Raw genomic sequence first — 25,507 nt, forward strand, 5'->3', positions numbered from 1 at the left:
AAAGAACTCTCAAACCTCAACATTCAAAAAACAAATGATTCAACTAGAAAATGAGCAAAAGACATAAAGAGACATTTCACTGATGAGCGTAAAGGGACGGCAATAAGCTCGTGACAAGACATTAACATCACGAGCCATTAGGGAAATGCTAAGACCACGGCGAGTTATCACTACACAGCTTCCAGAACAGCTGAGATACAACACGCAACAATACCAAACGCTGGCGAGGACGAGGGGAGACTGAGTCTCTCATACGTCACTGGTGGGAACATAGAATGGTGCAGCCAGTCTGGACAAGGTAGGCGGTTTCTTAAAAAAGCTAAACACACGATTACTATATATGTCAGCAACTGGGCATTTACCCTAGAGCAATGAAAACTTACATCTATACAAAAACCTGTATGTGATTGTTCATAGCAGTTTATTTTTAATAGCCAGAAACTGCAAACAACTAAAAGGTGCCTTAATACGTGAATAATTTTAAAAACTACCACTGCATGGTATAGCCATACAATGGAATGCCACCCAGCAATTACAAGGGACAAACTATTAGTACATGCAACAACTTAGGTGGATCTCAAGGGTATTATGGTGTTGGGAAAAAAGTCAATATAAAAAAATGTATGAATCTATTTATATGGCTGTCCAAAATAACAAAATTATGAAAATAGCAAATAGATGAATGGTTGCTAGGAAGTGGGAATGACGGGGGTTGTGGCTATAATGGGGCAGCAGGGGGACGTCTGTGCGGGGTGAACAGTGCTCTAGCCTGGTCGCCATGGTCACCACACAAACCTGCACAGGGTAAAATGACATTGAACTATACCTATACATCGTACCAGTGTTAATCTCCTGGTTTTGATCTTGTACCACAGTTACGTAGGACGTAGGATTTAACCATTGGGAGAGGCTAGGTGAAGGGTCTATGGGACCTCTCTGCACTATCTCCACAATTTTCTGTGAATCTACAATTATTTCAAAATAAAAAGTTTTAAAAAGTTGTCAGAAAATTAATAGCTTATTATGTCTAACTCCCCCAAATGGCATACATGTTGTAGAGTGTCTTAAAGTTTGTTTTATTCCAAGTGTGCAAATTTAAAATGTGAAATTTCTGCCATTTCTTCCCACCACCACCTTAGAGTAAAAATGGCTGAACCTTCTCCCCAGATATGTCACTTCTGTCATCAAACTGAAAACTGGGTAAGAAGCTTATTAGTGGGCCTTCTATTAATGGCTGTTTTAAAGAGAAATAACATTTATCACTTTAGAATTGGCAGAGCCATCAGTGACCAGTAAAGTAAGGCTCAGAAAGATGACAATTTTGCTATGACATGATTATTCAGAGGCCAGAGATCAGATAAGAGCCCCGGTTTGCTACCACTTAGTTTAACTGCTTTTTGCATTAAATATATTCGTTTACAAAGAGTTAACTAATACCAGTAGATCACTGTATTAAAGTAACTCCACATTAAAAGGATATTCTGCAAATATATTTAAAGAAATCCACTATCACCATTTTTACAGCACTCCTACTCACTGTCAGTATAGATATCTTAGGACGCTAACGTGAAAGTAAAACACCATTAACCAGCATTAACTAGCCTGTATTACCATTTTTACAGCACTCCTACTCACTGTCAGTATAGATATCTTAGGACGCTAACGTGAAAGTAAAACACCATTAACCAGCATTAACTAGCCTGTATTACCATTTTTACAGCACTCCTACTCACTGTCAGTATAGATATCTTAGGACGCTAACGTGAAAGTAAAACACCATTAACCAGCATTAACTAGCCTGTTGCACAGGGGTGGCTTTAAAGAACTGGTCGTGGTAACAGAAACTCACCGAAGTAACTGTGCTCTTCCAGGTGAAGCGGATGGTCTGGACTTTTCAAGTCTTCCTCCATGTTTTTCTTCTTGGGTGTCTCTTAGTGAGCTTTTGTTCCTAAAGAAATATTAATTTTATTAATTACTTTACGCTGACTAACAGGAAATTAAAATAGAAATGTATACAAACATTCCATCATTTTCATGCATCCAAATGATGTGTTTTCCTAACACAGAGAATGACTATAGTTCCAGTCTCATCTGACACCTGAGAGGTCCCTTTTGTCCTTCAAGCACAGCCATGCATTTTATATAACGGAGAAACACTTTGCCCAGTATTTCTTTGTGCTAGAAACGGGTCTTCATAGGCTGCCATCATTGGGAAGGTCCTTCAGTCTGTCCTGGCTCACAGTTGCCTGTTTTTCCACCTGGCCCACCTGACATTGCAGCAGGTCCTGTGCCTGATTTTCTGGATATTCTCAAGCTTAGTCTACACCTTGGCATGTACTGGGTTTGCATTAACTACTTGTTTAGTGAATTCTTAATTGAAGAAAATAAGCACATGCAAAAAGCAGTATTTTATAATTCACCTTCCCGTTAACGGAGTAGCCCATACATTTGTCATTTTCAGACTCACTCTTTCAAACAGAGCCACAAAGGTCAAACACCTCAAAATCAGTGAGACTCAGAGGAGCAAGCATGTCTCCTCCTTCCACAGGACTTCTCCGTCAGCTCTCTGAGTTTGCGCCCAAAATACAATCACCTGTGGTTCTCAGAATCCCTGCAGGTGAGGGACCCATGTGACCAGCAGGGACCCAGTTCTTAACCCAATAAGGGGATGACATGGAAAAAAAATAGGCTGTAACTTGTAACCTATTTGCTAAACTTTAAAAAGTGCTCTAGGTGCTTCTGACTGCTTACGTGTTGGTAACATTGGCCCTTAATCTTTGCTTTGGCACCAATTTACAGAGGGTCCTAAATGGAACTAGGCTTGTATATTTCAGACGTTCATCAAACCAGTGTCCACTTTACTCAGACCATTCATATGTTTGCGGTTCTATCCTTCTTTATAGTATTTGCTTAAAGTTCTGTTAATATACAAGATACCACGTCTATGAAGTTTTCCCTAATTAACTACACATAACTGTACATTTAATCACATAATTTAAATCGGAATTCTTCTAACACTTACTTAATCAGGTCCCTACCACAATGTTTACATTTCCCATGGGATTCCTCCATGTGTTTTATCATCTTTTTCACGTGTTATTTGCCCTGACTCATCGACCACATAAAAGTAATTGGGCTCTCCCTCCGTGGTGCTCTGCACACAAACGCTGTCTGATGTCCAATCTTTCTGGCCTGGAACATGAAGAGGGCAGGAAGGAACCAACTTGTATTATGGAGGAAGGTGTGAGTATCTCCTCTGTAGTTTTCTCTGATGAAACTAAGTTATGTGAAAAGTTGGGCAACCCTGTGGTTAGCAAGGATGTATCAGAAAACCCGTCATGTAAGTGTCTACATACTCTTCGGCATCAACAGTAGTCTTCCAGTTTAAACTTGGCTCTAATCTCTTGGTCATCTGACTCCTTCCCAAACTGATTTGCTTCTTCTCCAGTGCACTCCTGCGGGAAGCAGTGCTAGCTTTACGTAAAGCGGCTGCTTCCTCCTCAGGTGCCTCATTAGGCTGATCCTTTTCCTTTTGCTGTTCTTCATTGAATCTACCCTCCTGTAATTAAAAAAAAGAGCATATTTTTTCAGTGATATCACTTCTGAATGATCTCATGTTATCTGAAAATTAACCCTGGCGATAAATTCGGACAGGAAGTCTCAAGATGCTCTAACTTGTGTTGCTTAGCAACACAGATTGAATCTGGGCAACTTCAAGACCAGGGCCTCTATTGGAGTTAGGCTGACAGTGATGGTATGATCCTAAACTCACAGCCCTGCTGCAGCCCACACGGATACAGCAGCGGGACTGGACCAACTCGCTCCTCACCACCACCAGGAAAAAAGTACACTTAAACCCTGTAAAGACTGGGACACATCTTAGTCAAATTGCTGAGACCAAGGATAAAGAGACCATCTTGCAGGTAGCCAGAAATAAAAGACACATTATAGAGAGAGGAAGAAACGTAACAATTAAAAGAGACTTCTCATCAGAGACAATGCAATCCACAAGACAAGGGAGTGATATAGTTAAAGTGATGAAAGGGAAAAAAACCCATATCCTGTCAACCCAAAATTCTATACAGAGAAAAAAAAATCTTTTGAAAATGAAGGTAAAATAAAGACTTCACAGATGAAAAAAAGCTGAGAGAATTCACTGTCAGAAGACCCAGGCTAAAAAAAATTGTTCATGAAGCTCTTCAATCAGAAGGGATCTCATACGAGACAGAACACAGATCTACACAAAAGAATGTAGAAATGGTAAAAATAAATATAAAAGAGTCTTTGTGATAAGGGGTTGATAGCATGTCAAAGTAAAATGTATGACAACAATAGTACAAACACAGGGAGAGGCATTCGAAGCACACTCTTGTAAGGCTCTTAGACTACCTGTGAAACTGTATGATACTGTTCAAAGGCAGACATGGTAAATCAGAGACATATATTATAAGCCCAATTGAGATGTTTTTTAAAAAGTATAACTGATGAACTAATTGCATACACAAAATGGAATCATTTCTAAAACTTCAGTTAATTCAAAGGGGGAAGAAAAAGAGGAGAAAAAGAACAAAGAACAAATGGGACTAATAAAAGCAACAAGCAAAATAGTAAATTTAATTCAACTCTATCAGTAGGCACATTAAATGAAAATGATTTTAAAATGTCAATTAAAAGAAATCGTCAGAGTGGATGAAAAAGGAAAACCCTATTATTTGTGGTCTAAAAGGAACCATTTTATATGTAAAGATATAAATAAACTGTAAGTAAAAAGCTGGAGAAAAATATTCCATGAAACCAATAATCAAGAAAAGCAGGAATCAAGAAAAGCAGGAATTTTAAAACATTAAAATCAGACAAAATGGACTTCAAAACAAATAATATTATCAGAGATAGAGAGACATATAATGACCAAGAGCCAATTACACCCAATTCTAACTGTGTGTTCACCAAACAATAGAATTTCAAAAGATGTAAAGCAAAAATAGAACTAACTGGAAAAACAGATAAATCCACAATTAGGAGACTTCAAAAACCCCCTCTCAGTAATCAACAGAATGAGCAAGACAAAACTTAATAGGAATATAAAATACCTGAGGAAGGCTACCAACCACCTGGATGTAATTGACATTTATAGAACATACCACACACAGCAGCAGAATACACATTCTTCTCAAATGCATAAGGAAAAATTCACCAAAACAGACCATATTTTAAGCCATAAAACAAACATCCACAAATTTAAAAGAACTAAAATCATATACAACATCGTCTCATAATAAAATGGAAGTAAGCTTACAAATCCAAAAGAAGATATGTGGAAAATCCTCAGATATATTGATTTGCATGAAAACATATCAAAGTCTATGGGACACAGTGCATATGCTGCTTATAAAGAAATTTACAGCATAAAACTTTATATTACAAAATAAAGGTCTCAAATCAATGCCTAAGCTTCCAACTTAAGAAATTAAATAAGAAGAGCAAATTAAACCCAAAGAGAGCAGAAGAAAGAAAAATTTAAAGAGCAGAAACAAAATAAAATAAAAGCAAACAATAGAGAAAATCAATGAAACAAATAGCTGTTCTTCGAAAAGATCAATAAAATTTATCACTTCTTTCCAGACCAGTCAAGAATAAAAAGAAGATATAAATGACCAATATTAGGCATGAAAGAGGGGTTATCACAGCAGAGCCTCCAGACATCAGAAGATAATAGTGGAGTATTATACTTGATGACAATATATGAGGTAAGTTAGATAAAATGTGCAAATTCATTGAAAGACACGAACCACCAAAGCTCAGTAAGAGAAAGAAATCTGAATAGTTCTATATCTACTAAAGAAATAAAATTCTCAACATAAAACCTTTCAACAAAGAAACCTTCAGGTAGAGATGGATTCCTTGGTAAATTCTACCAAACATTTAACAAAGGAATAAGATTCAATCTACATAAAGAATCCCAGAAAGAAGAAAAGAGTAGTGCATACTTCCCAATTCATTCTGAGGCCACATTACCCAGATACCAAAAACAGAAAAAAACATTAAAAGATAACTACTAACCCATATCCTTCATGACTATAGATGCAAAAATCCTCAGTAAAATATTATCAAATTACATCTAGCAATGTCAGATAGGGTAAGACATCATGACCAAGTAGGATTTTTCCCGGGATTCAATATTAGTTCAATATTCAAAAATGAATGACCATATCAACAGACTAAAGAAAAAAATCATGTGATCATCTAGAGATACAGTAAAATCACCACCTCCAAGTAGTAATACACTCATCTCCCACGGTCTAAGTTGAGGTCCCAAGGGAAGCATGTAATAAAGCACCCTCCCCCTCCTAGCCAGGTGAGTGTCAGCAGAGGCCCAGTGGGGAGACCGAACTTCCACCCCCTGCCCAGTGGTAACGAGGCACCCTACACCACCAGGTTCTCAATGGAGTCTAAGTGGGGAACTTGGATTTTTACGTGCACTGTGTAGTACCCCAGACCTACACCATGAGACCTACACTTAGAGAAGTCTTGCTAAAACAAAAGATTTAAATAAAATCCAAAGTTTCATAACATAATCCAAAAATGTCCAAGACAACACAAAAAATCACTCATCATACCAAGAACAAGGAATGTCACAACCTGAATGAGAAAGGATGATGAATGGATGCTTATACCAAAGTAAAATGGATGATGAAATAATCTCAAATAGCTGTTGGAATAAGATTTTAAAGTAGCCATCATGAGGCTTCCCTGGTGGCGCAGTGGTTAAGAATCCGCCTGCCAGTGCAGGGGACACGGGTTCTAGCCCTGGTCCGGGAAGATCCCACTTGCCACGGAGCAACTAAGCCCGTGTGCCACAACTACTGAAGCCCACACACCTAGAGCCCATGCTCTGCAGCAAGAGAAGACACCACAATGTGCACCACAACAAAGAGTAGCCCCCGCTCGCCGCAACTAGAGAAAGCCCGCGCACAGCATCAAAGACCCAACACGGCCAAAAATAAATAAATAAATTAAATAAATTTATTTAAAAAAAATAAAGTAGCCATCATAAAAATGCTTCAATAATCAATTATGAAGACTTGAAACAAATGAAAAATCAGGAAGTCTCAGCAAATAAATAGATGATATACAGAAGAACCAAATAGAAATTCTGAAAATGAAATTTACAAACCAAAATAACTCACTGGATAGCTCAGCAACAGGACAGAGAAGACATAGGAGAGAAACCATGAACCTGAAGACAAACAACAGAAATTACCCAATCTAAACAATAAAGAGGAAATATATTGAAAAAAAAAATTTTTTTAAATAAATAAACAGGGCCTCCAGATCTGCGGGACCATAGCAAAAAATCCAACAGTCATGTAATCGGAGCACCAGAAGGAGAGGAGAAAGAAGGTCAGACTGAAAATGCATTCTAAGAATGTCTGAAATTTTCCCAAACTTGGAAAAAGACATAAATCTAAGATTCAAGAAGTTGAGCAAACCCTAAACAGAATAAACCCAAAGAAATTCCTGCCAAGACACATAATAATCAAACTCCATAAAACTAAAGTCAAAGAAAATTCTTAACAGCAATGAGAGAGAAACAATATTTTACCTATAAAGGAAAAACAATTAAAATAACAGCAGATTTCTCATGAGAAACCATGGAGTCCAGAAAGACTGGAACAATATTTTTCAAGTGCTGAAAATAAAGAACTGTCAGCCCAGAATACCATATCCAGTGGAAATATTCTTCAGGAATAAAGGGGAATTCAAGATGTTCTCAGATAAAGGAAAACTAAGAGAATTTGTCACCAACAGACCTACCTCAAAGAATAAGAAGTTCTTAAACAGAAAGGATATGATGAAAGAAGGAAATTGGCAACACCAGAAAGGAAGAAAAGAACAGAAAGAATAAAAGCATGGGTACATACAAAAGACTTTCATTCTCCTCTTGAGTTTTCTAAATGACGTTTGATGGTTGAAGCACAAATTATAACATTGTCTTATACAGTTATCAATGTGAAGGAAATAAAGGCAAATATAAATGAGAGAGGGTAAAGGGACTTAAAGGGAGATATGGTTTCTATACTTCACTCACGTGGTAAAATGTCACACCAGTAGATTATGATAAATTATGTATAATACAATATCTACAACAACCACCAAAAACTCTACACAAAGAGATACACTCAAAACACTATGGAAAAATCAAAATGGAATTCAAAAAAAAAATGTTCAAATAATCCAAAGAAAACCAGGAAAAAAAAAGTGAAAGAAAACAGAAAACAGAAGGAAAAAACAGAAAATGAAACTAAGCTGGCAGACTTAAGCTCTCACATATCAATAACTAAAAGTAAATGATTTAAACACACCAATGGATACATCAATATATAGAGTTTCAGAAAATGGATTTTAAAAATGACTCAACTATATGCTGTCTACAAGAAACTCACTACAAATATAATGATATAGGTAGCTTGAAAGTCAAAGAAAGGAAAAAGATACACCACACAAACGTTAGTTAAAAAAAAAAAAGGTAGGAGTGGCTATATGAATAGCAGATTAAGTAGCCTTCAGAAAAAAGAAAATCACCAAAGACAGAGAGGGACATTACATAATGATAAAATGGTCAGTCAAGAAGACATAATCCTAAATGTGTATGCAGAGCTGCAAACACAAAAACAGATAGAACTAAGAAGAGAAACAGACAAATCTACAATTATTGTTGGAGGATTTCAAATCCTTCTCTCAACACTGACAGAAAATCAGCAAGGATATGAAGAACTCAACCACACCAAAAACCAAATTTATAAAGATTTAAGTCATTTAGAGTGTGTTCTCTGACTACAGTGGAATCAAACTAACAATGAATCACATGATAGAAAAATCTAACACTAAACAACAAACTTCTAAATAATCATGGATCAAAGAGGAAGTCTCAAGGAAAAAAATTTTTATTGAGGTATAGTTGATTTAAGGGAATTTTAAAAAAATAAAACTGAATGAAAATGAAAACAATGATAATATAACGCCAAAATGTGTGACAGGTAGGTGAAGTTCTGTGAGGGCAATTTATAGCACTAAACACTTACCTTAGAAATGAATCAAACTCTCAAATCAAGAGTCTAAGCTGCCACCTTAAGAAACTAGCAAAAGAAGAGCAACATAAACTCAGAACAGGCAGAAGGATGTAAAAATAGATGCATCTCTGAACTGTCAGCGCTACGGTGAGAGCGGGAAAGTGGAAACTGCCTTCCATCTTACCGCTGTCCTGCCCCAGAGAAGTGCTCACTTGTTTCTGAATGTCTTTGTCCAAAAGACAAATTCTCTGTAGATGAATGCAGACTTAAGAGAATTCTTTCTTAATATTATTCACCCATGAAATCACCAAAATTCCTTTCAATGCAAATATAACTAGATTAAAGTAAATGTATGATTAAAAAAAACTAGAGAGGGCTTCCCTGGTGGGGCAGTGGTTGAGGGTCTGCCTGCCAATGCAGGGGACATGGGTTCGAGCCCTGGTCTGGGAGGATCCCACATGCCACGGAGCGACTGGGCCCGTGAGCCACAACCACTGAGCCTGCGCGTCTGGAGCCTGTGCTCCGCAACAAGAGAGGCCGCGATAGTGAGAGGCCCGCGCACCGCGGTGAAGAGTGGTCCCCGCTTGCCGCAACTAGAGAAAGCCCTCGCCCAGAAACGAAGACCCAACACAGCCAAAAATAAATAAATAAATAAATAATAATAAAAAAAACTTAAAAAGAAAAAAAAAAAACTAGAGAAATAAGAGTAAATGAAACTCTAAGTGAAAAGAAAAGAATAAATACCAAAGTGAAGTAGAAAAAAGAAAAATAGAGAAAAATCAATGAAACCAAAAGCGAATTCTTTGAGAGAACTGAGAAAAATGATGGACTTCTAGCCAGATGGATCAAGAAAAAATAAAACACAATGATTAATATCAGGCATGAGAGAGGTAACAATAGCTACAGATTCTACAGTTGTTAAAAGGTTAATAAAAGAATAAACAAGTTTATACCAATCAGTTCAACAACTTAGATGAAAGGGATGCATTTATTTAAAGAAAACCTAGCAAGCTCCCTCAAGAAGAAAGAGATAACCTGCATGGCCCTAGAACTAGTAAGGACATTGAATTGGTAGTTAAATACCTTCCCACAAAGAACACTCCAGGCACAGATTGCTTCACTGGTGAATTCTACCAAATAGTTAAGACAGAAAGAATAGCAATTCTACACAAACTCTTCCAGAAAATTGAATGGGAGATAAAACTTTCCAAATCATTCTATAAGGCCAGTATTACTCTGATACCCAAACCAGACAAAGATATTGAAGAAAAGAAAACTACACATTGATAATCTTACATAGATGCAAAACGTCTTAATAAAATCTTAGCAAATTAAATTTTTAAAGTATATAAAAAGGATAATATACTCTGAACAAATGAAGTTTGTCCCAGAAATGTAAGGTTGGTTTATCATTTGAAAATCAATATAATTTACCATGTTAAACTAAAAAAGGAAAAAAAGAACATGATTAATGCAATAGGTACAGAAATATCATTTGATAAAATCCAATATCCAATCCTAATAAAGTTCTCAACAACTTGGAATAGACAGGAACTTCCTCAACCTTATAAATTTCATCTATGAAAAACCGACAGCTAACAATAATTAGAAACTGAAAGTTTTCCCTTTACCATCAGGAACAAGAAACCACGTCTATTCAGTTCTGTACTGGAGGTTCCAGCTAGTGCATTAAGGAAAGAAAAAGAAATAAAATCACTGAAATTGTAAAGGAAGAGGTAAAATGATCTTTATTTATAGACAATATGATTATCTACATAGAAGAGCCTTTGGAATCTACAAACCAGACAAAACTAATAAGTGACTTTAGCAAGGTTTCAGCATATAAAATCAATATACAAAAACCAAGTGTACTTTTATATAGTAGCAACAAATAACCAGAAATTGACATTTTAAAACTATTGTTAACAATAGCTCCCAAATAGGAAATATTTACAGATAAGTTTCACAAGAGATGTGTGTGCACCGAAAGTTACAAAGCAATGCTGAGAGAAATTAAATAAGATGGAGAGACATGCTAAGTAATACTAAACAAATGGAGGGACATACTGTGTTCCATGGATTGGAAATCCCAATATTGTGAAGATGTCAGTTCTTAAATTGATCTATAGATTCAACACAATATCAGTCATAATTCCTCCGGGGTTTTATGAAGAAATTGACAAGCTGACTATAAAATTCGAATGGACATGCAAAAGATACAGAATAGCCAGCAACTCCAAAGAATAACAGCAACAGCAGAGGATAGACACTACCTGACCCAAAACTTACTGCAAGTAAGTAGGTAATCAAGAGAGTGTGGTTCTGGTATAAAAACAGACAAATAGATCAATGGAACAGAAATACACCCAGATAAATGGGCAACTGTGCAAAGAAAGGACAATTCTTTTTCAACAAATGATGCTGGAACAACTAGATATCTACATGCAAAAGAAAAGAATGAACTTTGATCCATACCTCATATCATGTACAAAAAATATATTAAATTGGATCATAGGCCTAAATTTAAAACCTAACATTTAAAATCTTCTATAAAAAAGCACTGGAGAAAATCTTTGTAACACTGGGTTTGGTAAAGCTTTATTAGATACAACAACTATAAAAGAATAATAAGTTGGACTTCATCAAAATTGAGGACATTTGCTCTTTGAAAGACTCTTTTTGGAGAATGAAATAACAAGCTACAAACTGGAAGAAAATATTTATTTACAAATCCTGTATCTGAAAGAATATATATGTCTATATGTATGTATGTATGTATGTATGTATATCTCACAACTCAGTAATAAGAGACCAAACAACCCAGTAAAAAATGGGCAAAAGATCTGAATATACGCTTTACCACTTAAGATATATAAATGGCAAATAAGCATATGAAAGGATGCATTCAAGTAATGCAAATTAAAACTCAGTGAGATATCCCTACACACCTATCAGAACATCTAAAATAAAGGACGGACCGTACCACTTATTGATGATTTTGTGGTACAGCTGTCAATCTCATGCACTGCCAGAGCGGACGGAGATGGTTATAACCCCTTTGGAAAGCAGTTTACCAATTGCTTAAGAAGTTAAACATATAACCACCACATAACCTTGCCATTTCAGTCTGAGGTTTCACCCAAGAGAAATGAAAGCATGTGGTCTGTAAAAATAAACACTCCAAAACAAAGCATTAAAAACATAAGAGCTTAAATTTTAAAGATCTGTACAATGTTTGGAAGACAAAGTAAAGGAATATTTGCAGAAAGTGTGGTGGGGTGTATGAGAGGAAAGAAAATCAACGGATCAGTCTCAGAGGCCCCAAGATCCAACTAGAAGTTTCAAAAAGAGAACAAAAAGATCAGAGAGGAAAAAAATGATTACAGATATAATACAAAAATATTTTTCCAGTTCTGAAGGACATATGTCATCATTAATGAAAAACAACAAAAACCAGCACCAACCACATCATCATGAAAATTACAGAACATCAGGGATAAGAGAAAATCCTAAAGTCTCACTATATAGGAAAAGCCAAAACAAACAGGTCACATAGGAAAAATGCCTTTAAAATTCTAAGTAAAAATTATTTTCAAACTGTCATTATAGAAACAACAACTGAGAGAGAAGAATAAAGATATTTTCAAACATGCTAACCCTCAATTTTTTTCCCTCCTATGTGCCTCTTTTACTCAGGAAGCGCTACCAAAATGATGGGGTGGACCAAGAAAAAGAAAACTGATGAGAAGGGCACTTCCTCAACAAGATGAAGGCCATGTATGGAAAGCCCACAGCTAACATCATATTCAGTAGCAAAAGCCTGAAAGCATTTCCCCTAAGTTCAGGAGTAAGACAAGGAATCTACTTTCGCCACTTCTATTCAACATAGTCCTGAAAGTTCTGGCCATGGAATTTGGCAAGAAAGAGAAATTTAAAACATCCAAATTAGAAAGGAAAAAGTAAACTATCTCTGGTCACAGGTGACTTGATCTTATATGTAGAAAAACCTAAAGATTCAAAAGAAACTGAATTAAATAAATTCAGCAAAGTTGCAGGATTCAATTTTGAACTTCACATTCAAAAATCAAATCTGATTGTAACACTCAAAAATCGGTTGTATTTCTATACACTAGCAGTGGACAGTCAAAAAGGAAATGAAGAAAACAATTCCATTTACAATAGCATCAAAGAGAATAAAATACTTAGGAATAATTTAACCAAGGAGGCAAAAGACTTGTTACACACTGAAAACTATAAAACATTGCTGAAAGAAGTTAAAGAAGACACAAACAAATGGAAAAACTTTCCATGTTCATGGATTAGAAGATAATATTGTTAAGATGACAGTGCTATACAAAGCAATCTACAGATTCAATACAATCCCTATCAAAATCTCAATGGTGTTTTTTGTGGAAATGGTAAAACCAAGCCTAAAATTCATATAGAAAATCGAGGGACCCCAAATAACCAAAACAGTCTTGAAAAAACAAGGACAAAGTTTGAGGACTCACTTTGATTTTAAAACTAGTACAAAGCTATAGTAATCAAAACAGTATGGGACTGGTATACAGATAGACATACAGACTGACGGAATAGAATTGAGAGCCCAAGAATAAACCTTGAAATCTATGGTCAGTTGATTTTTAACAAGGATGACAAGACCATTCAGTGGGGAAAGAACAGTGTCTTCAACAAATGGTGCTGGGAAAACTGAACATCCATGTGCAAAGGAATGAAGGTTGTCCCTTACACCATATACAAAACCTAACTCAAGATGAATCAAAGACCTAAACTTGAGAGGACTAAAACTAAAAAATTCTTAGTGGAAAACTTAAGGGCAAATCTTTATTACCTTGGATTTAGCAATGGTTCCTTAAATATGATACCAAAAGCACAGGTAACAAAAGAAAAAATATATTAATTAGACTTTATCAAAATTTAAAATGTTTGTATACCAAAGGACACCATCAAGATGAGTAAAAAGATAACCCATAGAATAGGGGGAAATATTTGCAAATCTTCTATCTGATAAGGAATTAATATCCCCAATACATAAAGAACTCTAGCTCAACAACAAGACAATTTAATTTTTTAAATGGACAAAGGACTTGAATAGACATTTCTTCAAAGAAGATATACAAATGACCAATAAGCACATGAAAATATGCTCAACATCACTAATTATTAGGGAAATGCAAATCAAAGCCACAATGCAACACCATGTTCACACTTATTAGGATGTCTATAAAAAACACAAACATACACAGAAAAATACCAAGTGTTGGTGAGGATGTGAAGAAACTGGAATCTTCATACATTGCATTGGGAATGTAAAATGGTTCAGCTGCTGTGGAAACAGCTTGGAAGTTCCTCCAAAAGTTAAACGTAGAATTACCCCCATATGACCCAGAAATGCCACCCCGACGTGTACACCCAAAAGAATTGAAAACAGGGACTCAAACAGTTATTTGTACACCAATATTCATAATATTTTTCACAATAACCAAAGGTGGAAAAACCCAGTATCCATCAATAGATGAACAGATAAACAAAATTTGGTATATACATATATGGAATATCATTCAGCCACAGAAAGGAGTGAAGTTCGGATACAGGCACGTCACGGATGAACCTTGAAAACATTACGGTACGTGAAATATGCCAAAACAAAAGGACAAAATATTGTATGAGTCCACTTATATGAAATACGTAGAATAGGTAAATTCATGGAGACAGAAAGTAGATTAGAGGTTACCAAGGGCTGGGGGAGGAGGAGTGAAGAGTTATTGCTCAGTTTCAGATGATGGAAAAGATTTGGAAATAGTAGTAACGGTTGCACAACCTTGTGAATGTACTTCATGCCACTGAATGATACACTTAAAATGGTTAACATGGCAAATTTTATATTTTATGTATATATGTACTTTATGACAATAACAGCAGTGCAACAACAATAGAAAACTGGGGTCCAGGAAACAAGTGATCAAACACCAGAAAACAAAAAGAATTCACAAAATGATGACAAAGTGCCAGGATAAGAGCGACAGCAGTCTGACAAGAAAACGCTCCACAAGCAGCATCAGGAAGACAATGGACCTGATCAGTGAGCTCTGTGGGCTCCGTGGAATTGCCTCGGCCTGAGGATCAGCCCCGAGCATAAGAGAACCACACTAGTGTTCCTTGCATATCGGTTCTTACCTACGTCAGCTTCAACCAAAATTTTATTTCACAAAATATTATACTGATTTCTTTGTCCAGTACTATTTCACAAAAAAATGGGAGACACAAAAGCACAGTTCTTATACACACGCAGTTGACACACTTATTAAGACAATCCAACTAGGTAGTAGTCATGGGATTCCCAGAAAGGATAAAAATAATCAAAACATCTAGGCTTCATTAAGAGACCTGAGTCCCTTGTTCTTAGTGTAATTAATTCAAAACGAAAAATGAAAAAGTCCTCTTTAGAAAGCACTTTGAAATATTACACCTGTCACCTAAGGAAAACCAGAAACATTCTTAAATTGCTACATTTACAGTATTTATTACTTTATGTTGTGGAAAACACTCTAATAATTGAAAGTACTGTCCAAAACAAGGCAGAACTACTCTCTAATTTTTTATGCTATAGAAAGTTGTAGCCAAAAAGTATAATGCTATGAGAGTTCAAAAGAGACTGTAAAACTTACCTGTTGAGACATATTTTCAGAAAATTTTGCTGATTTTTCTCTTAAAAGTGTGACAAGGTCTTTATAAATTTCTCCTTTTCTCTCATAATTAATTTCCTCCTCATCATCTGTTTTGCCCTTTGGAAGAAAAAGTTTGGTGCTATAATTAATAGATGAGAGATATAAGAACCTGATCAATACGTCACAACCCAAGCACAAGCATTGTTTTCTTCTCTAAAGGATCCATGCGATAGTCTTTATACACAAAAGGTACAGGCACACCCTTTCCTCTTAATGTTACCTATTCATTCATTCGTTCATTCATTCATTCATTCAGTCATTCGTTCAGCAAACCTTTACCAAGTGCCCCCTAGATGCACAGGGCACGCTGCTATCCAGCAGAGACCTGAAAGCTCCCTTCCCACTTGTCTCCTGTGAAAATGCATTATGACTTCAAGAGCTTTTGATGAAGTCATAGAAGGCCTCGAGGTTAGAATGTCGCACACAAAAGGCTGTGTTTCTGTTGGTCTCACCCTACCCCTGCTGTGTGTGGAGCACGATTGCTATAGGCTCATTTTCTAGGGGTGGGACCTCTCTGTGACCATCTGTCCCTCCACCCTCAGCCTCTGTCTCTCCTCTTATCTCTTTCCTTTCCTCATTTCACTTTGCTTTCCTACTCCTATTACTCTTCCTTCACCCTATGTGTGTGTTCCCACATATATATACACATAAAAACTGTACTGTTACATGTATAACTGCATATATATGTAAAACATACAGATACATGTAAACTGTAGTGTGTTATACATTTTCTTGTAATGACTGAACAGCTTCAGTTCCTTGTCTTTCATTCTTTAAAATGAGAGGAACACTCAGATGTTTCCATACCAAATAAAGTTGTATGTGCGTCAACAGCCTTTTACAGAAACAAAGGCTCCTCGCCCCACTCTGGAAGGCCCAAGAGAAGCATTCCTTTTTTTTCCTAAGCCCTTATTTTCCGGTTAGAGATCTCGCTTTTCTCAAGCATCAAGGCAAACCGAAAGCAAATCATAGTTAGGTTGTCTGGCTCCTCCGTGCAGAAATAAGCCCAGGACCACGCTGATGGGACAAGCACGAAAGGCGGGTCGGAAGATAAGCCCCGCCGCTGAGAACACGGCCGCATGTCGAGAGCAGAGCCAGGCCAAGACCCGCGATAGCTGGGTCCCCATTAAGGATCGGGACCCTCCCTGCAGAATTCTGCTGCGAGCCCCAGTTTTACATGGAAGACAGCAAGAGCCGGGTTTTCAGAGGAGGAAGCTGAGCTCCTTCTAGCCAAGTTCAGTCAGCAGCCGTGAGGCTCAGTGTCAAGGTTTTAATCCAGAAGATCCAGAAGGCCATGTGCCGCCTCTCTCAGGTCGAGGCCCACCGCCCACACTCTGCTCTGTGACCCTCGGGCCGGGAGCCTGCAAAGCTGTGTTTCTCCACCGCCAGGCCGGCTGAGTCTCCGGCAGCAGGCTGGGAGAGGCCTGCAGGGGAGGAGGCCGGCAGGGGGAGGCCAGGAGGTGGGGGGGAGGCCAGCGGGGAGGCTGGTGGGGGGGAGGCCGGCGGGGAGGCTGGTGGAGGGAGGGCGGGGTGGGGGGAGGCCGGCGGGGAGGCTGGTGGAGGGTGGGTGGGGGGGAGGCCGGCGGGGAGGCTGGTGGAGGGAGGCTGGTGGGGGGGAGGCCGGCGGGGAGGCTGGTGGAGGGAGGGCGGGGTGGGGGGAGGCCGGCGGGGAGGCTGGTGGAGGGAGGGTGGGTGGGGGGGAGGCCGGCGGGGAGGCTGGTGGAGGGTGGGTGGGGGGGAGGCTGGTGGAGGGAGGCTGGTGGGGGGGAGGCCGGCGGGGAGGCTGGTGGAGGGAGGCTGGTGGGGGGGAGGCCGGCGGGGAGGCTGGACGAGGCAGAAGCCACATGCTCCCTCCCACGTGCTGTCGGAGCCACCTAGCAACGGCCCCTCACCCCGCAGTGGCAGTTGCTCCCAGTAGCCACAGTTGGTTCTAATTTCCTCTGGAAGAAGCCAGAGGCCCAGAAGCAGGCTCACCACGACCCCTCAGAAATCCCACTAACAGCCGCCCCGGGCCCACCCTCAGCGGCCCAGGCCAGGCTCTGCCCCACCCTGCCCCGGCCCCTGCACTAACGGCGCTGCTCACTTCTCAGGGCTCCGGGGCCGGTTTCATGGAGACGCCTGGGCTCCGAGGGGACCAGCACGGCCTGGCGGTGACCATTCTCCAGTTCTGCGGCGGAGCCCCGCCCGCGCAAGCAGGGTCCACTCCTCGGGGGTCTGAGTCCCAGCCTGCGCGGGCCCTGCCCGGAGCCGCTGAGGCCCCAGCTCAGGGGGCCCGGCCTCCGGGCCCCCGCATTTGGGTCCCCTGCCTGCTCTTCCGTCTGTCTCCTCAACTCTTGCAACTGCTTCCGCATTACCTCGGTGCTCCTTTATCGACTTGTCTTTCCTTAAACACCTGTGTCATTAATCAGCAAACTGATTATGTTAAAGAGGCAGTACTTAGATAGTGGAACGGGTCCCTTTGAAGGCCATTTCCTAGAATACTGACTTAAGGACCTGCAAGGGGACACAGAGACAGCAAACACACAGCAAAGGGATCTGCATGAATCCCACAGAACATACTTCATTTTCTGTGGTTTTGGGATTCAATCCTGGAGACATGCCTGCACTTACAGAGACCAAAGTCAATACGGTTTTTAAAAAATTACTTACACCATTTAAAAACACTCCTTCTTTGCTACAAGTAATGCACAAAGTTTCAGCATCGTGTGGTTTCACCAGAACATAACAAATTTCCCCTTGAATTTGTCTCCAAGGTGGGGCTCGACATCCATTTGAAAATTCATAATCTGAAACCAATTAGCAATCAATTAAAAGGAGCTCCTTAACCTCAACTTGTAAAATAGGTTGGCTTCAAAAAAGTAGGATTGAAATTTTAAGTTTTCATTTCTTAAATATTTAATGTAGCTACTGAAGCATTTTGAAAATATAATTATGAAAATATATATAATATAAAATGAACCTGAGGTGTACTCGATAGATTCCAAGACTGTCTGTTCTCCCTTTCCTGAGAACCGTTTAAGCAGCTCTATATCATTCTTAACAGTCCCTGGATTTAATCGTATTTCTCTGAAATAAATGTTTAGAAATTCATTTTAAATACTTTAAAACAGAATCTACAGAAAACAACATGAAAACATTTCATTATATCAGGGGGAATATCTTTTTTTGTAATTAAAATATCCGTTAAATTATACAACAACAAAATTACGGTGAATTTTAACCAGGTTACAGTCTTATAACACTGTCAAAACATCAAAGAATCAGTGATTCACGTTGAATGCAACATTAAATATACTCATTTCAATATTCACTTCATTTCTTAATGATAATACCAAAGTACTAGAAAAGACTAGACAAATGAACAAGTCTTAAACTTGATAAACTCTACATGATAATTGCATTATAATTTTTAAATTTATCTAATAGTTGAGGAGACTTTGAAAATAACAAGACCACTTAATGTCTTCAGAATTAGATGAAACTCCACTACAATGTTTTAGCCATGTTAACTGAAAATTGTACTGTTTAGAATTAGACACCTTCATGCAATAACTAAAATTTTATTCCAAAAAATGTAATGTTAAATCAACAGCAACCACTTCCAAACTTTTTCTTGTGTCTTTTCCCTAAAGCTCTGAAAGTACTTTTTATAACCAATTTTTAGAGGTTTCTTTTTGAAAAAAAAGACTCACAAGGAAACATTTTTCAGAGAACGATTGAGTAGGTGCAGATCCAGCTGCTTAAGTAGCAGGGCAATCTTCATCTTAATCTCACCTTCAGGATCATCATCTTTGGTAATTTTATCAAGAATAGTTAATACAGAAGAGTCTTCATTTATTTCATTTATCATATTATAATCCAAGCCCAGGATTTTTGCTATGGGATTTCTGTTTGCTGACCAAAAAAGTAAATTAAAAAAAAATTATCCTCTTGTCTTCTATTGCAAGAACCATAAAGACTATCAAATCCTTTGGCGCCCACTCAAATGTGTTTCTTTCATTAAGCTTTCTCTGATTGACCCAATTTGAATTAATCTCTACTTCTCAGATTTTACTGTACTTAGGAACTTTCTCACACCTCTTGAGATGTTTACCTTGTACTGTAATATCATCTCTATATGCTATCACCCTAATAGGACAGAAGCGAAGAGGTCTATTTTTTTTAAGTTGACTGTGGGGCATTGTTCAGAATAGACATTCAATCAATACATTCAGAACTGATTTGAAGATAGAGAAATACTGGTCTCCTTAGAAGAATTATCACTAGAACTGTGTGTGTGTGTGTGTATACCAGTGAAAAGTATTCACAAATGCTTTCTCTCCAAAATAGCATGTTTTTCTCAGTCTACAGATCTACTGCCAATCTCTTCCACCTGTTTGAACTGCTTATATTTTCAATGTCTTGACAGTAGTTGGGAAAACAAATCTAACCAGTATTTACATACATGCCAAAATCATAGTGCAAATTTTAAATACCAACTTGTGATCAAGGCTGAAAGTTGAACCTAGAGATGTTGAAAACAGAATTTAATAAAAGCCAAAAAACTATATAGTTGCAAATGAGGGAGAAAGGGGCAAAACCGTGTGTAGAAAGGAGGAATTCAACTCAGATGAAAATCTATATGCATTTGGATGTGTTGGGGGATGCCTATGGGACTAGTTCAGAAAGCTTGACCTGATGCAAAGGAAGAGAAGCACAGCGATGGCACTAACTTTCCCACAGGAAGCAGACTATCAGCAGGAAAGTCGTGGGGGGAGCAAGGGAAGGAGGCCCGGGAACCAACCACTTAGACGGCATCTCCACTCATCACCTTACAGCTGTCGTCTCTAAAGATTATGAAGAAAGATACTAGGTGAAATCTGGGGAAACACACAAAGCTGACTTCCAAGTTGCCAGGTACCATGCAATGTGGACCAAAAACTAAGAGCTGTACCTAGAACTCTTATAGAAAGGGCAAAATGCAGCAAAGGATACATATTTAGCCAGATTGGGTACACAACACTCTATGTATTAAGTTTACGCATTAAGTTGAATTTAATGAACAGCCATGAGTCTATTGACTCTTCTTAAATTCAGTTTTATTCTCAAGATTTCATCCCTCTCAGAAAAGTAGCTTTGATGTACAGGGAGAGCAGTCAAGATGTAAAAAGAAGCTGCTGTTCTAAGGTTCACATCTTAAAAAAATAAGGACTAACTTTCCACCTCACAGCCACGGACAGTGGCAAAGAATGATGACAGATGAGGGACCTTATGCCTGGGACCCACTGGTCACACGATTCCAAAGAAGCAGAACACGTATATGACATAATTACCTATCGTCAGGTATTTCTACTCGTAAGAAATACTTAGAACCCAATGATAGCAGGTGATCAATCACATTCTTTTTTGCATGTTAGATGATTAGACAATAATAAGAACATTATATAACTTTAGTGAAGAGGAAAAATACTTCCCACTGAATGAATGTAACTATTCACAGAAAGCTGTGTATTTCCACAATGGAAAGGGCTGAGACAAAAGGAAAGTGAGATTATTATGGGCTGTATGCTAAAGGAAGAGGCTGCATTCATTTTAAAGGAAACAAATCACCATCCATCACAGCAGAATGCAAAAGGAGAGGGTGGATTCTGGTGCTGGCCCTGGACATCTGTTTTTTCCCCAGACGTGAACCTTAAAGGCGTCAGGTCTTTCCAGGAGCTAAGAAGGCTCTCTTTAAACCACATACTAAAATTAGAAATCTCGAAGCTTACTAATGGTAAAGCATTAGGCTTTTCATTTAAAGTAGAAATCTGGTATGAGCATAACATTGCAGCCAAAATAAATTAAGGACATTTTTATGAAGTTGAACATAGTACTTTTTACCTTTTAGGTTAGAGAACTTTTTTCAAGAGACTGTAACAAATGATTCCCTCCCCCGCCCCCAAGATTAAGTTTCTGAAAGTTCAAATCACAGATTGCAGTGTAAATATCACCTTCAATACATGCTTGTGCTTCCTTCAGCTTTGTATTTTTGGCAATATATAACACACGTGACAGCTGCCCAAAGCTCCTAATTTTAATCTGTGGTACAGAGAGAAATAGCAAAGGCTGTCCATTTTTATCAGCTTTTTCTGACTTGACTGTTGTTTCACTGAAAAATGAAAAAAAAACAATATTTTTTGAAAGCTTAAGGTTAACCTGGATGTCAATAGAAGTTAAATTTAAGACATTTCAACAAATTATATCCATGTCTCATGATAAAGCACAGAGAATATAAATACGTCTTGTTAGAAGCTCATCTATTTTCCCACTTTCATCCACACTCAGGCCCTTAAATCCCCAGACTTATTAGCAACATGATATACCCAGGAAGAAAATTTTTAAACAATTTCTTGAATACCTATGTGAACTCAATCAGTTTTTGGTTTTGTTTTTCTAATAATGCATTGGACATGTTTTTAAAAATCACTGGTTCTACAGAACCTTTCATGTTTTGTGGATTTCTAATGTTATTTAATTTATAAAATTTTTATACCACAGTAATTAGTGGTTAGGAATTTTCTTGGCTACTCTGTTTATGAGCAAAAAAGCTATGAAAAAAGACAAACTAGATCCCCTCAATGGATTATTTTCCCACTCCAAACCTCCAATTTGGTTTACTTTAGGATAACAAGCAATTTTTCTAACTAGGCTTTTTCCTGATCAGAAATTATTAGCTCTCCTAGATTGGTGTTTCTGCCCATTTTAACTTTTTTAGGTTGGCATTTCTAAAAGACTAAGATGTTTTTATGGCAGTGATATAGCTCTAGATTTCTACCACTTACAACATTACCTAAACTGCCTAGCTTTTCACTGCATACTGATATCTCTGGCAAAACTGTCCACATCTTAAGACCTGATATTTTAAATTGTAACACAGATAAATAGCTGTGAAATGTTGACACTCAAGACAATCTACTACTATTTCATAAATGAAGGAGCAAAATGTTTTTAGACTTGCCAGGAACGTGCATCATTTACACAATGTACATTTTCCCAGGAATAAAGCTTTTGGAAGAACGCCCCAAGGATCGAGGAGCTTTCTTAGAGGTCTGCTCTGGGGCTGGCCGCTGGTGCTGAGCAGATGAGAAAAGGACGAAGTCACAGGCAGACTGAATGCCCACAGGACCAAGCTCCTGAACCTGAGAAGGCGAAACTCCTGGGGAGACCAGGAGAACAGCAGGGCACAGGACATTCTCATTGCTCCCGCCAGCGGAAGCCTGCAGCTGAACGGAGAGCAGGAGGAACTAAAACACCTGGGATGGAGAGGACTGTTGAAAAGCAGCCTCCCGTTTCAGGCTCACGGTCTGTCGGCCCTGAGGAAAGAGCTCTTTGGAAGAAAACTGCTGTAGCCACCTTGGTAAGGTTAAGAAGAATGAAAGAAAGAATAAATGAAATCCACCGACCTGATCAAGAGACTTTTAAACTGGAACTGCAGGAGGGAGATAAAAATACTCAGCTTATGCTATAGAGAGAGCAGGAAAAAAGGTCTGATTCATTTAATCCCCAGTGTCAGGTTCCATGTCCAGAACATAGTAATTACTCCACAAATAAGGCTATAGTTGAGAAACTATTTAGTAATGCTCAGGGATGACAAAGAGTTCAATAACAGAACTTTGGGCCACTGACCTTAATACTGTGACTTCTCATTTGAGGACAATGGTAATTGTTAAGAAGTTTCTCCCTTATATTAAGCAAAATGCACCACTCTCCCTCTGCCACCCCACAGATTTTACAGATTTAAATATCAGAAGGGACTTTGTCTCTATCTGAGATCACAAAATCAAGGCCCAGTGGCACCTGGCAGTTCATACGAGTGGAAAGACCAGGCACAAAGCAACAGAAAACGTTGGGAGTGTGGTGACCTGGAGAACACATCCCCTATGGAAAGAAAATTCAAATTTAAAAATTAGATAGTGTGGGCTTCCCTGGTGGCACAGTGGTTGAGAATCCGCCTGCCAATGCAGGGGACATGGGTTCGAGCCCTGGTCTGGGAGGATCCCACATGCCGCAGAGCAACTGGGCCCGTGAGCCACAACTACTGAGCCTGCGCGTCTGGAGCCTGTGCTCCGCAACAAGAGAGGCCGCGATGGTGAGAGGTCCGTGCACCGCGACGATGAAGAGTGGCCCCCGCTTGCCACAACTAGAGAAAGCCCTCGCACAGAAACGAAGACCCAACACAGACAAAAATAAAAATAAATAAAAATTAGATAGCGTGTTGGCCAAACAAAATAGCCTCAGATTTCACCGGAGTGCCTCCGGTTTTCTGAGATTTCTGAGATTCACAGAGGTTAAGCGACTTGCCCCAAACCTACAACCCATCAATAAAAAACGTGCAACTGAAGATATTAAACTCTAGAAGCAATTCACTGGCTTACCTGACAACATAACCTGATCCAAAGGCTGAGGGGTCCAAATTGGTTTTCCATTCCAGTGGTTCTACAAAAACATAGCTTGCCTCTTGGGGATGTTTATAGATAAAACCCTCCACAAACACAATAACTTCCTTCAGTATCGCCTCATTGAGAGGGGTAGTTTCCAGGGCCCTAGCCCCGTGCACCGCAGCTGTCCACTGCGCGGACCTTGTCAGTGCCGCGCCCATGGGATCCCACGACGCTCAGACCCGAGCTCAGCGCGCACACTGCGTCAAGGCAGAGAGAGAGACACGATAGCATCCACCATTCCCCCGGAACAGTTCTCATTTTCAAGATTTTAAGCTAGCACTTACCCAGCCCGCATTCTGCTTATTCATCTTAGAGGTGGATTTTAAAAATTATCCAGTAGCTCTTCAATTCAATAAAATAGCTAACTTTCCCTGAACCAGCGCTAAGTGAAACTGACGGGGACGTAAGGATTTTCCAACATCTGCCTGCCCTGGAATGAATAACTTCTTTCTCATTTTCCTGGGCCTAAGAGAGAGAATTCAAATAGCTGGGCAGAAATTGGAAACAGCAAAGTCCAAGAGCGGAACAAAAAGAATCGGAGGAGGTTGGCATCAAGGCCTTTGGTTTGCAGCTCTGCTGGGGCCAGAGGTGAAGGGACCGATGCTCTTTTGAGCTGGATCACACATTGTTTAGAATCATGCTATTAAACTGACTTCTGTTATTCTTTGTCATCATCATACATCTGCATCAGTGCAATGATGAGCATATTGACCCTATTAATCGAAATATTTGAGCAGTTCAAATTCCATACTCCCTGCCCATATATCCTGCCCAGAATATTTTACTGTAATTCATAACTTTCTTAAGAGCAAATGTGAGAACAAATGAGAATCTCTTTAGCCTGTTTGTCTAGATTACCAAAAGAGTCTAGCATTAAAATGTAAAACAGAAATTGAAATAAATTTTACTTTAGCTAAGTAGAAATTCGCCTTTAAAAGAAGATATTTTAAAAGATAACATTATCTGTAAACTTAAATAAGAGCCAAGCTAATAAATAAGTTCTGACATTAATACATAATGGACATTTAAGACTTTTTTTTCAGATAATCTATACTTGTTTATTTTCTCATTTGTAATAACACTGATCATTAAAACCTTTCTTCTGGAATATCAGAATGGTTAAAAAAGTTAAATAAAGAATGTAATTAGCTTCCCCCTCGACCCATCATTATTACAAAAGCTCAGTACCAATATTCTACAGAAATGATTTGGAGATGTTACTTTC

The 25,507-nt window shown here is 38.6% G+C and overlaps 1 protein-coding gene across 5 annotated transcripts in view; it reads right to left on the minus strand.

Annotated features, from left to right (window-relative positions):
• The window catches only part of ODAD2 (outer dynein arm docking complex subunit 2), a 243,746-nt gene that overhangs the window by 146,038 nt on the left and 72,201 nt on the right, over window positions 1–25,507 (minus strand). For 4 of the 5 annotated variants that reach the window (XM_057544609.1, XM_057544607.1, XM_057544606.1 and 1 more), the window contains 8 exons: window positions 24,217–24,479; window positions 21,793–21,950; window positions 19,513–19,714; window positions 18,780–18,886; window positions 18,470–18,606; window positions 15,761–15,877; window positions 3,357–3,559; window positions 1,850–1,948 (listed from right to left, as the gene is read on the minus strand). In XM_057544609.1, coding sequence (XP_057400592.1) covers window positions 1,850–1,948; window positions 3,357–3,559; window positions 15,761–15,877; window positions 18,470–18,606; window positions 18,780–18,886; window positions 19,513–19,714; window positions 21,793–21,950; window positions 24,217–24,440 — 1,247 coding nt within the window. In that variant the 5' untranslated portion in view covers window positions 24,441–24,479. Of the gene's footprint in view, window positions 1–1,849; window positions 1,949–3,356; window positions 3,560–15,760; window positions 15,878–18,469; window positions 18,607–18,779; window positions 18,887–19,512; window positions 19,715–21,792; window positions 21,951–24,216; window positions 24,480–25,507 lie in introns of those variants that run through there. The other variant, XM_057544610.1, reaches the window with a different exon arrangement.

The sequence above is a fragment of the Balaenoptera acutorostrata genome, chromosome 3 (assembly GCF_949987535.1).
Source record: "Balaenoptera acutorostrata chromosome 3, mBalAcu1.1, whole genome shotgun sequence".
NCBI lineage: Eukaryota > Metazoa > Chordata > Mammalia > Artiodactyla > Balaenopteridae > Balaenoptera > Balaenoptera acutorostrata.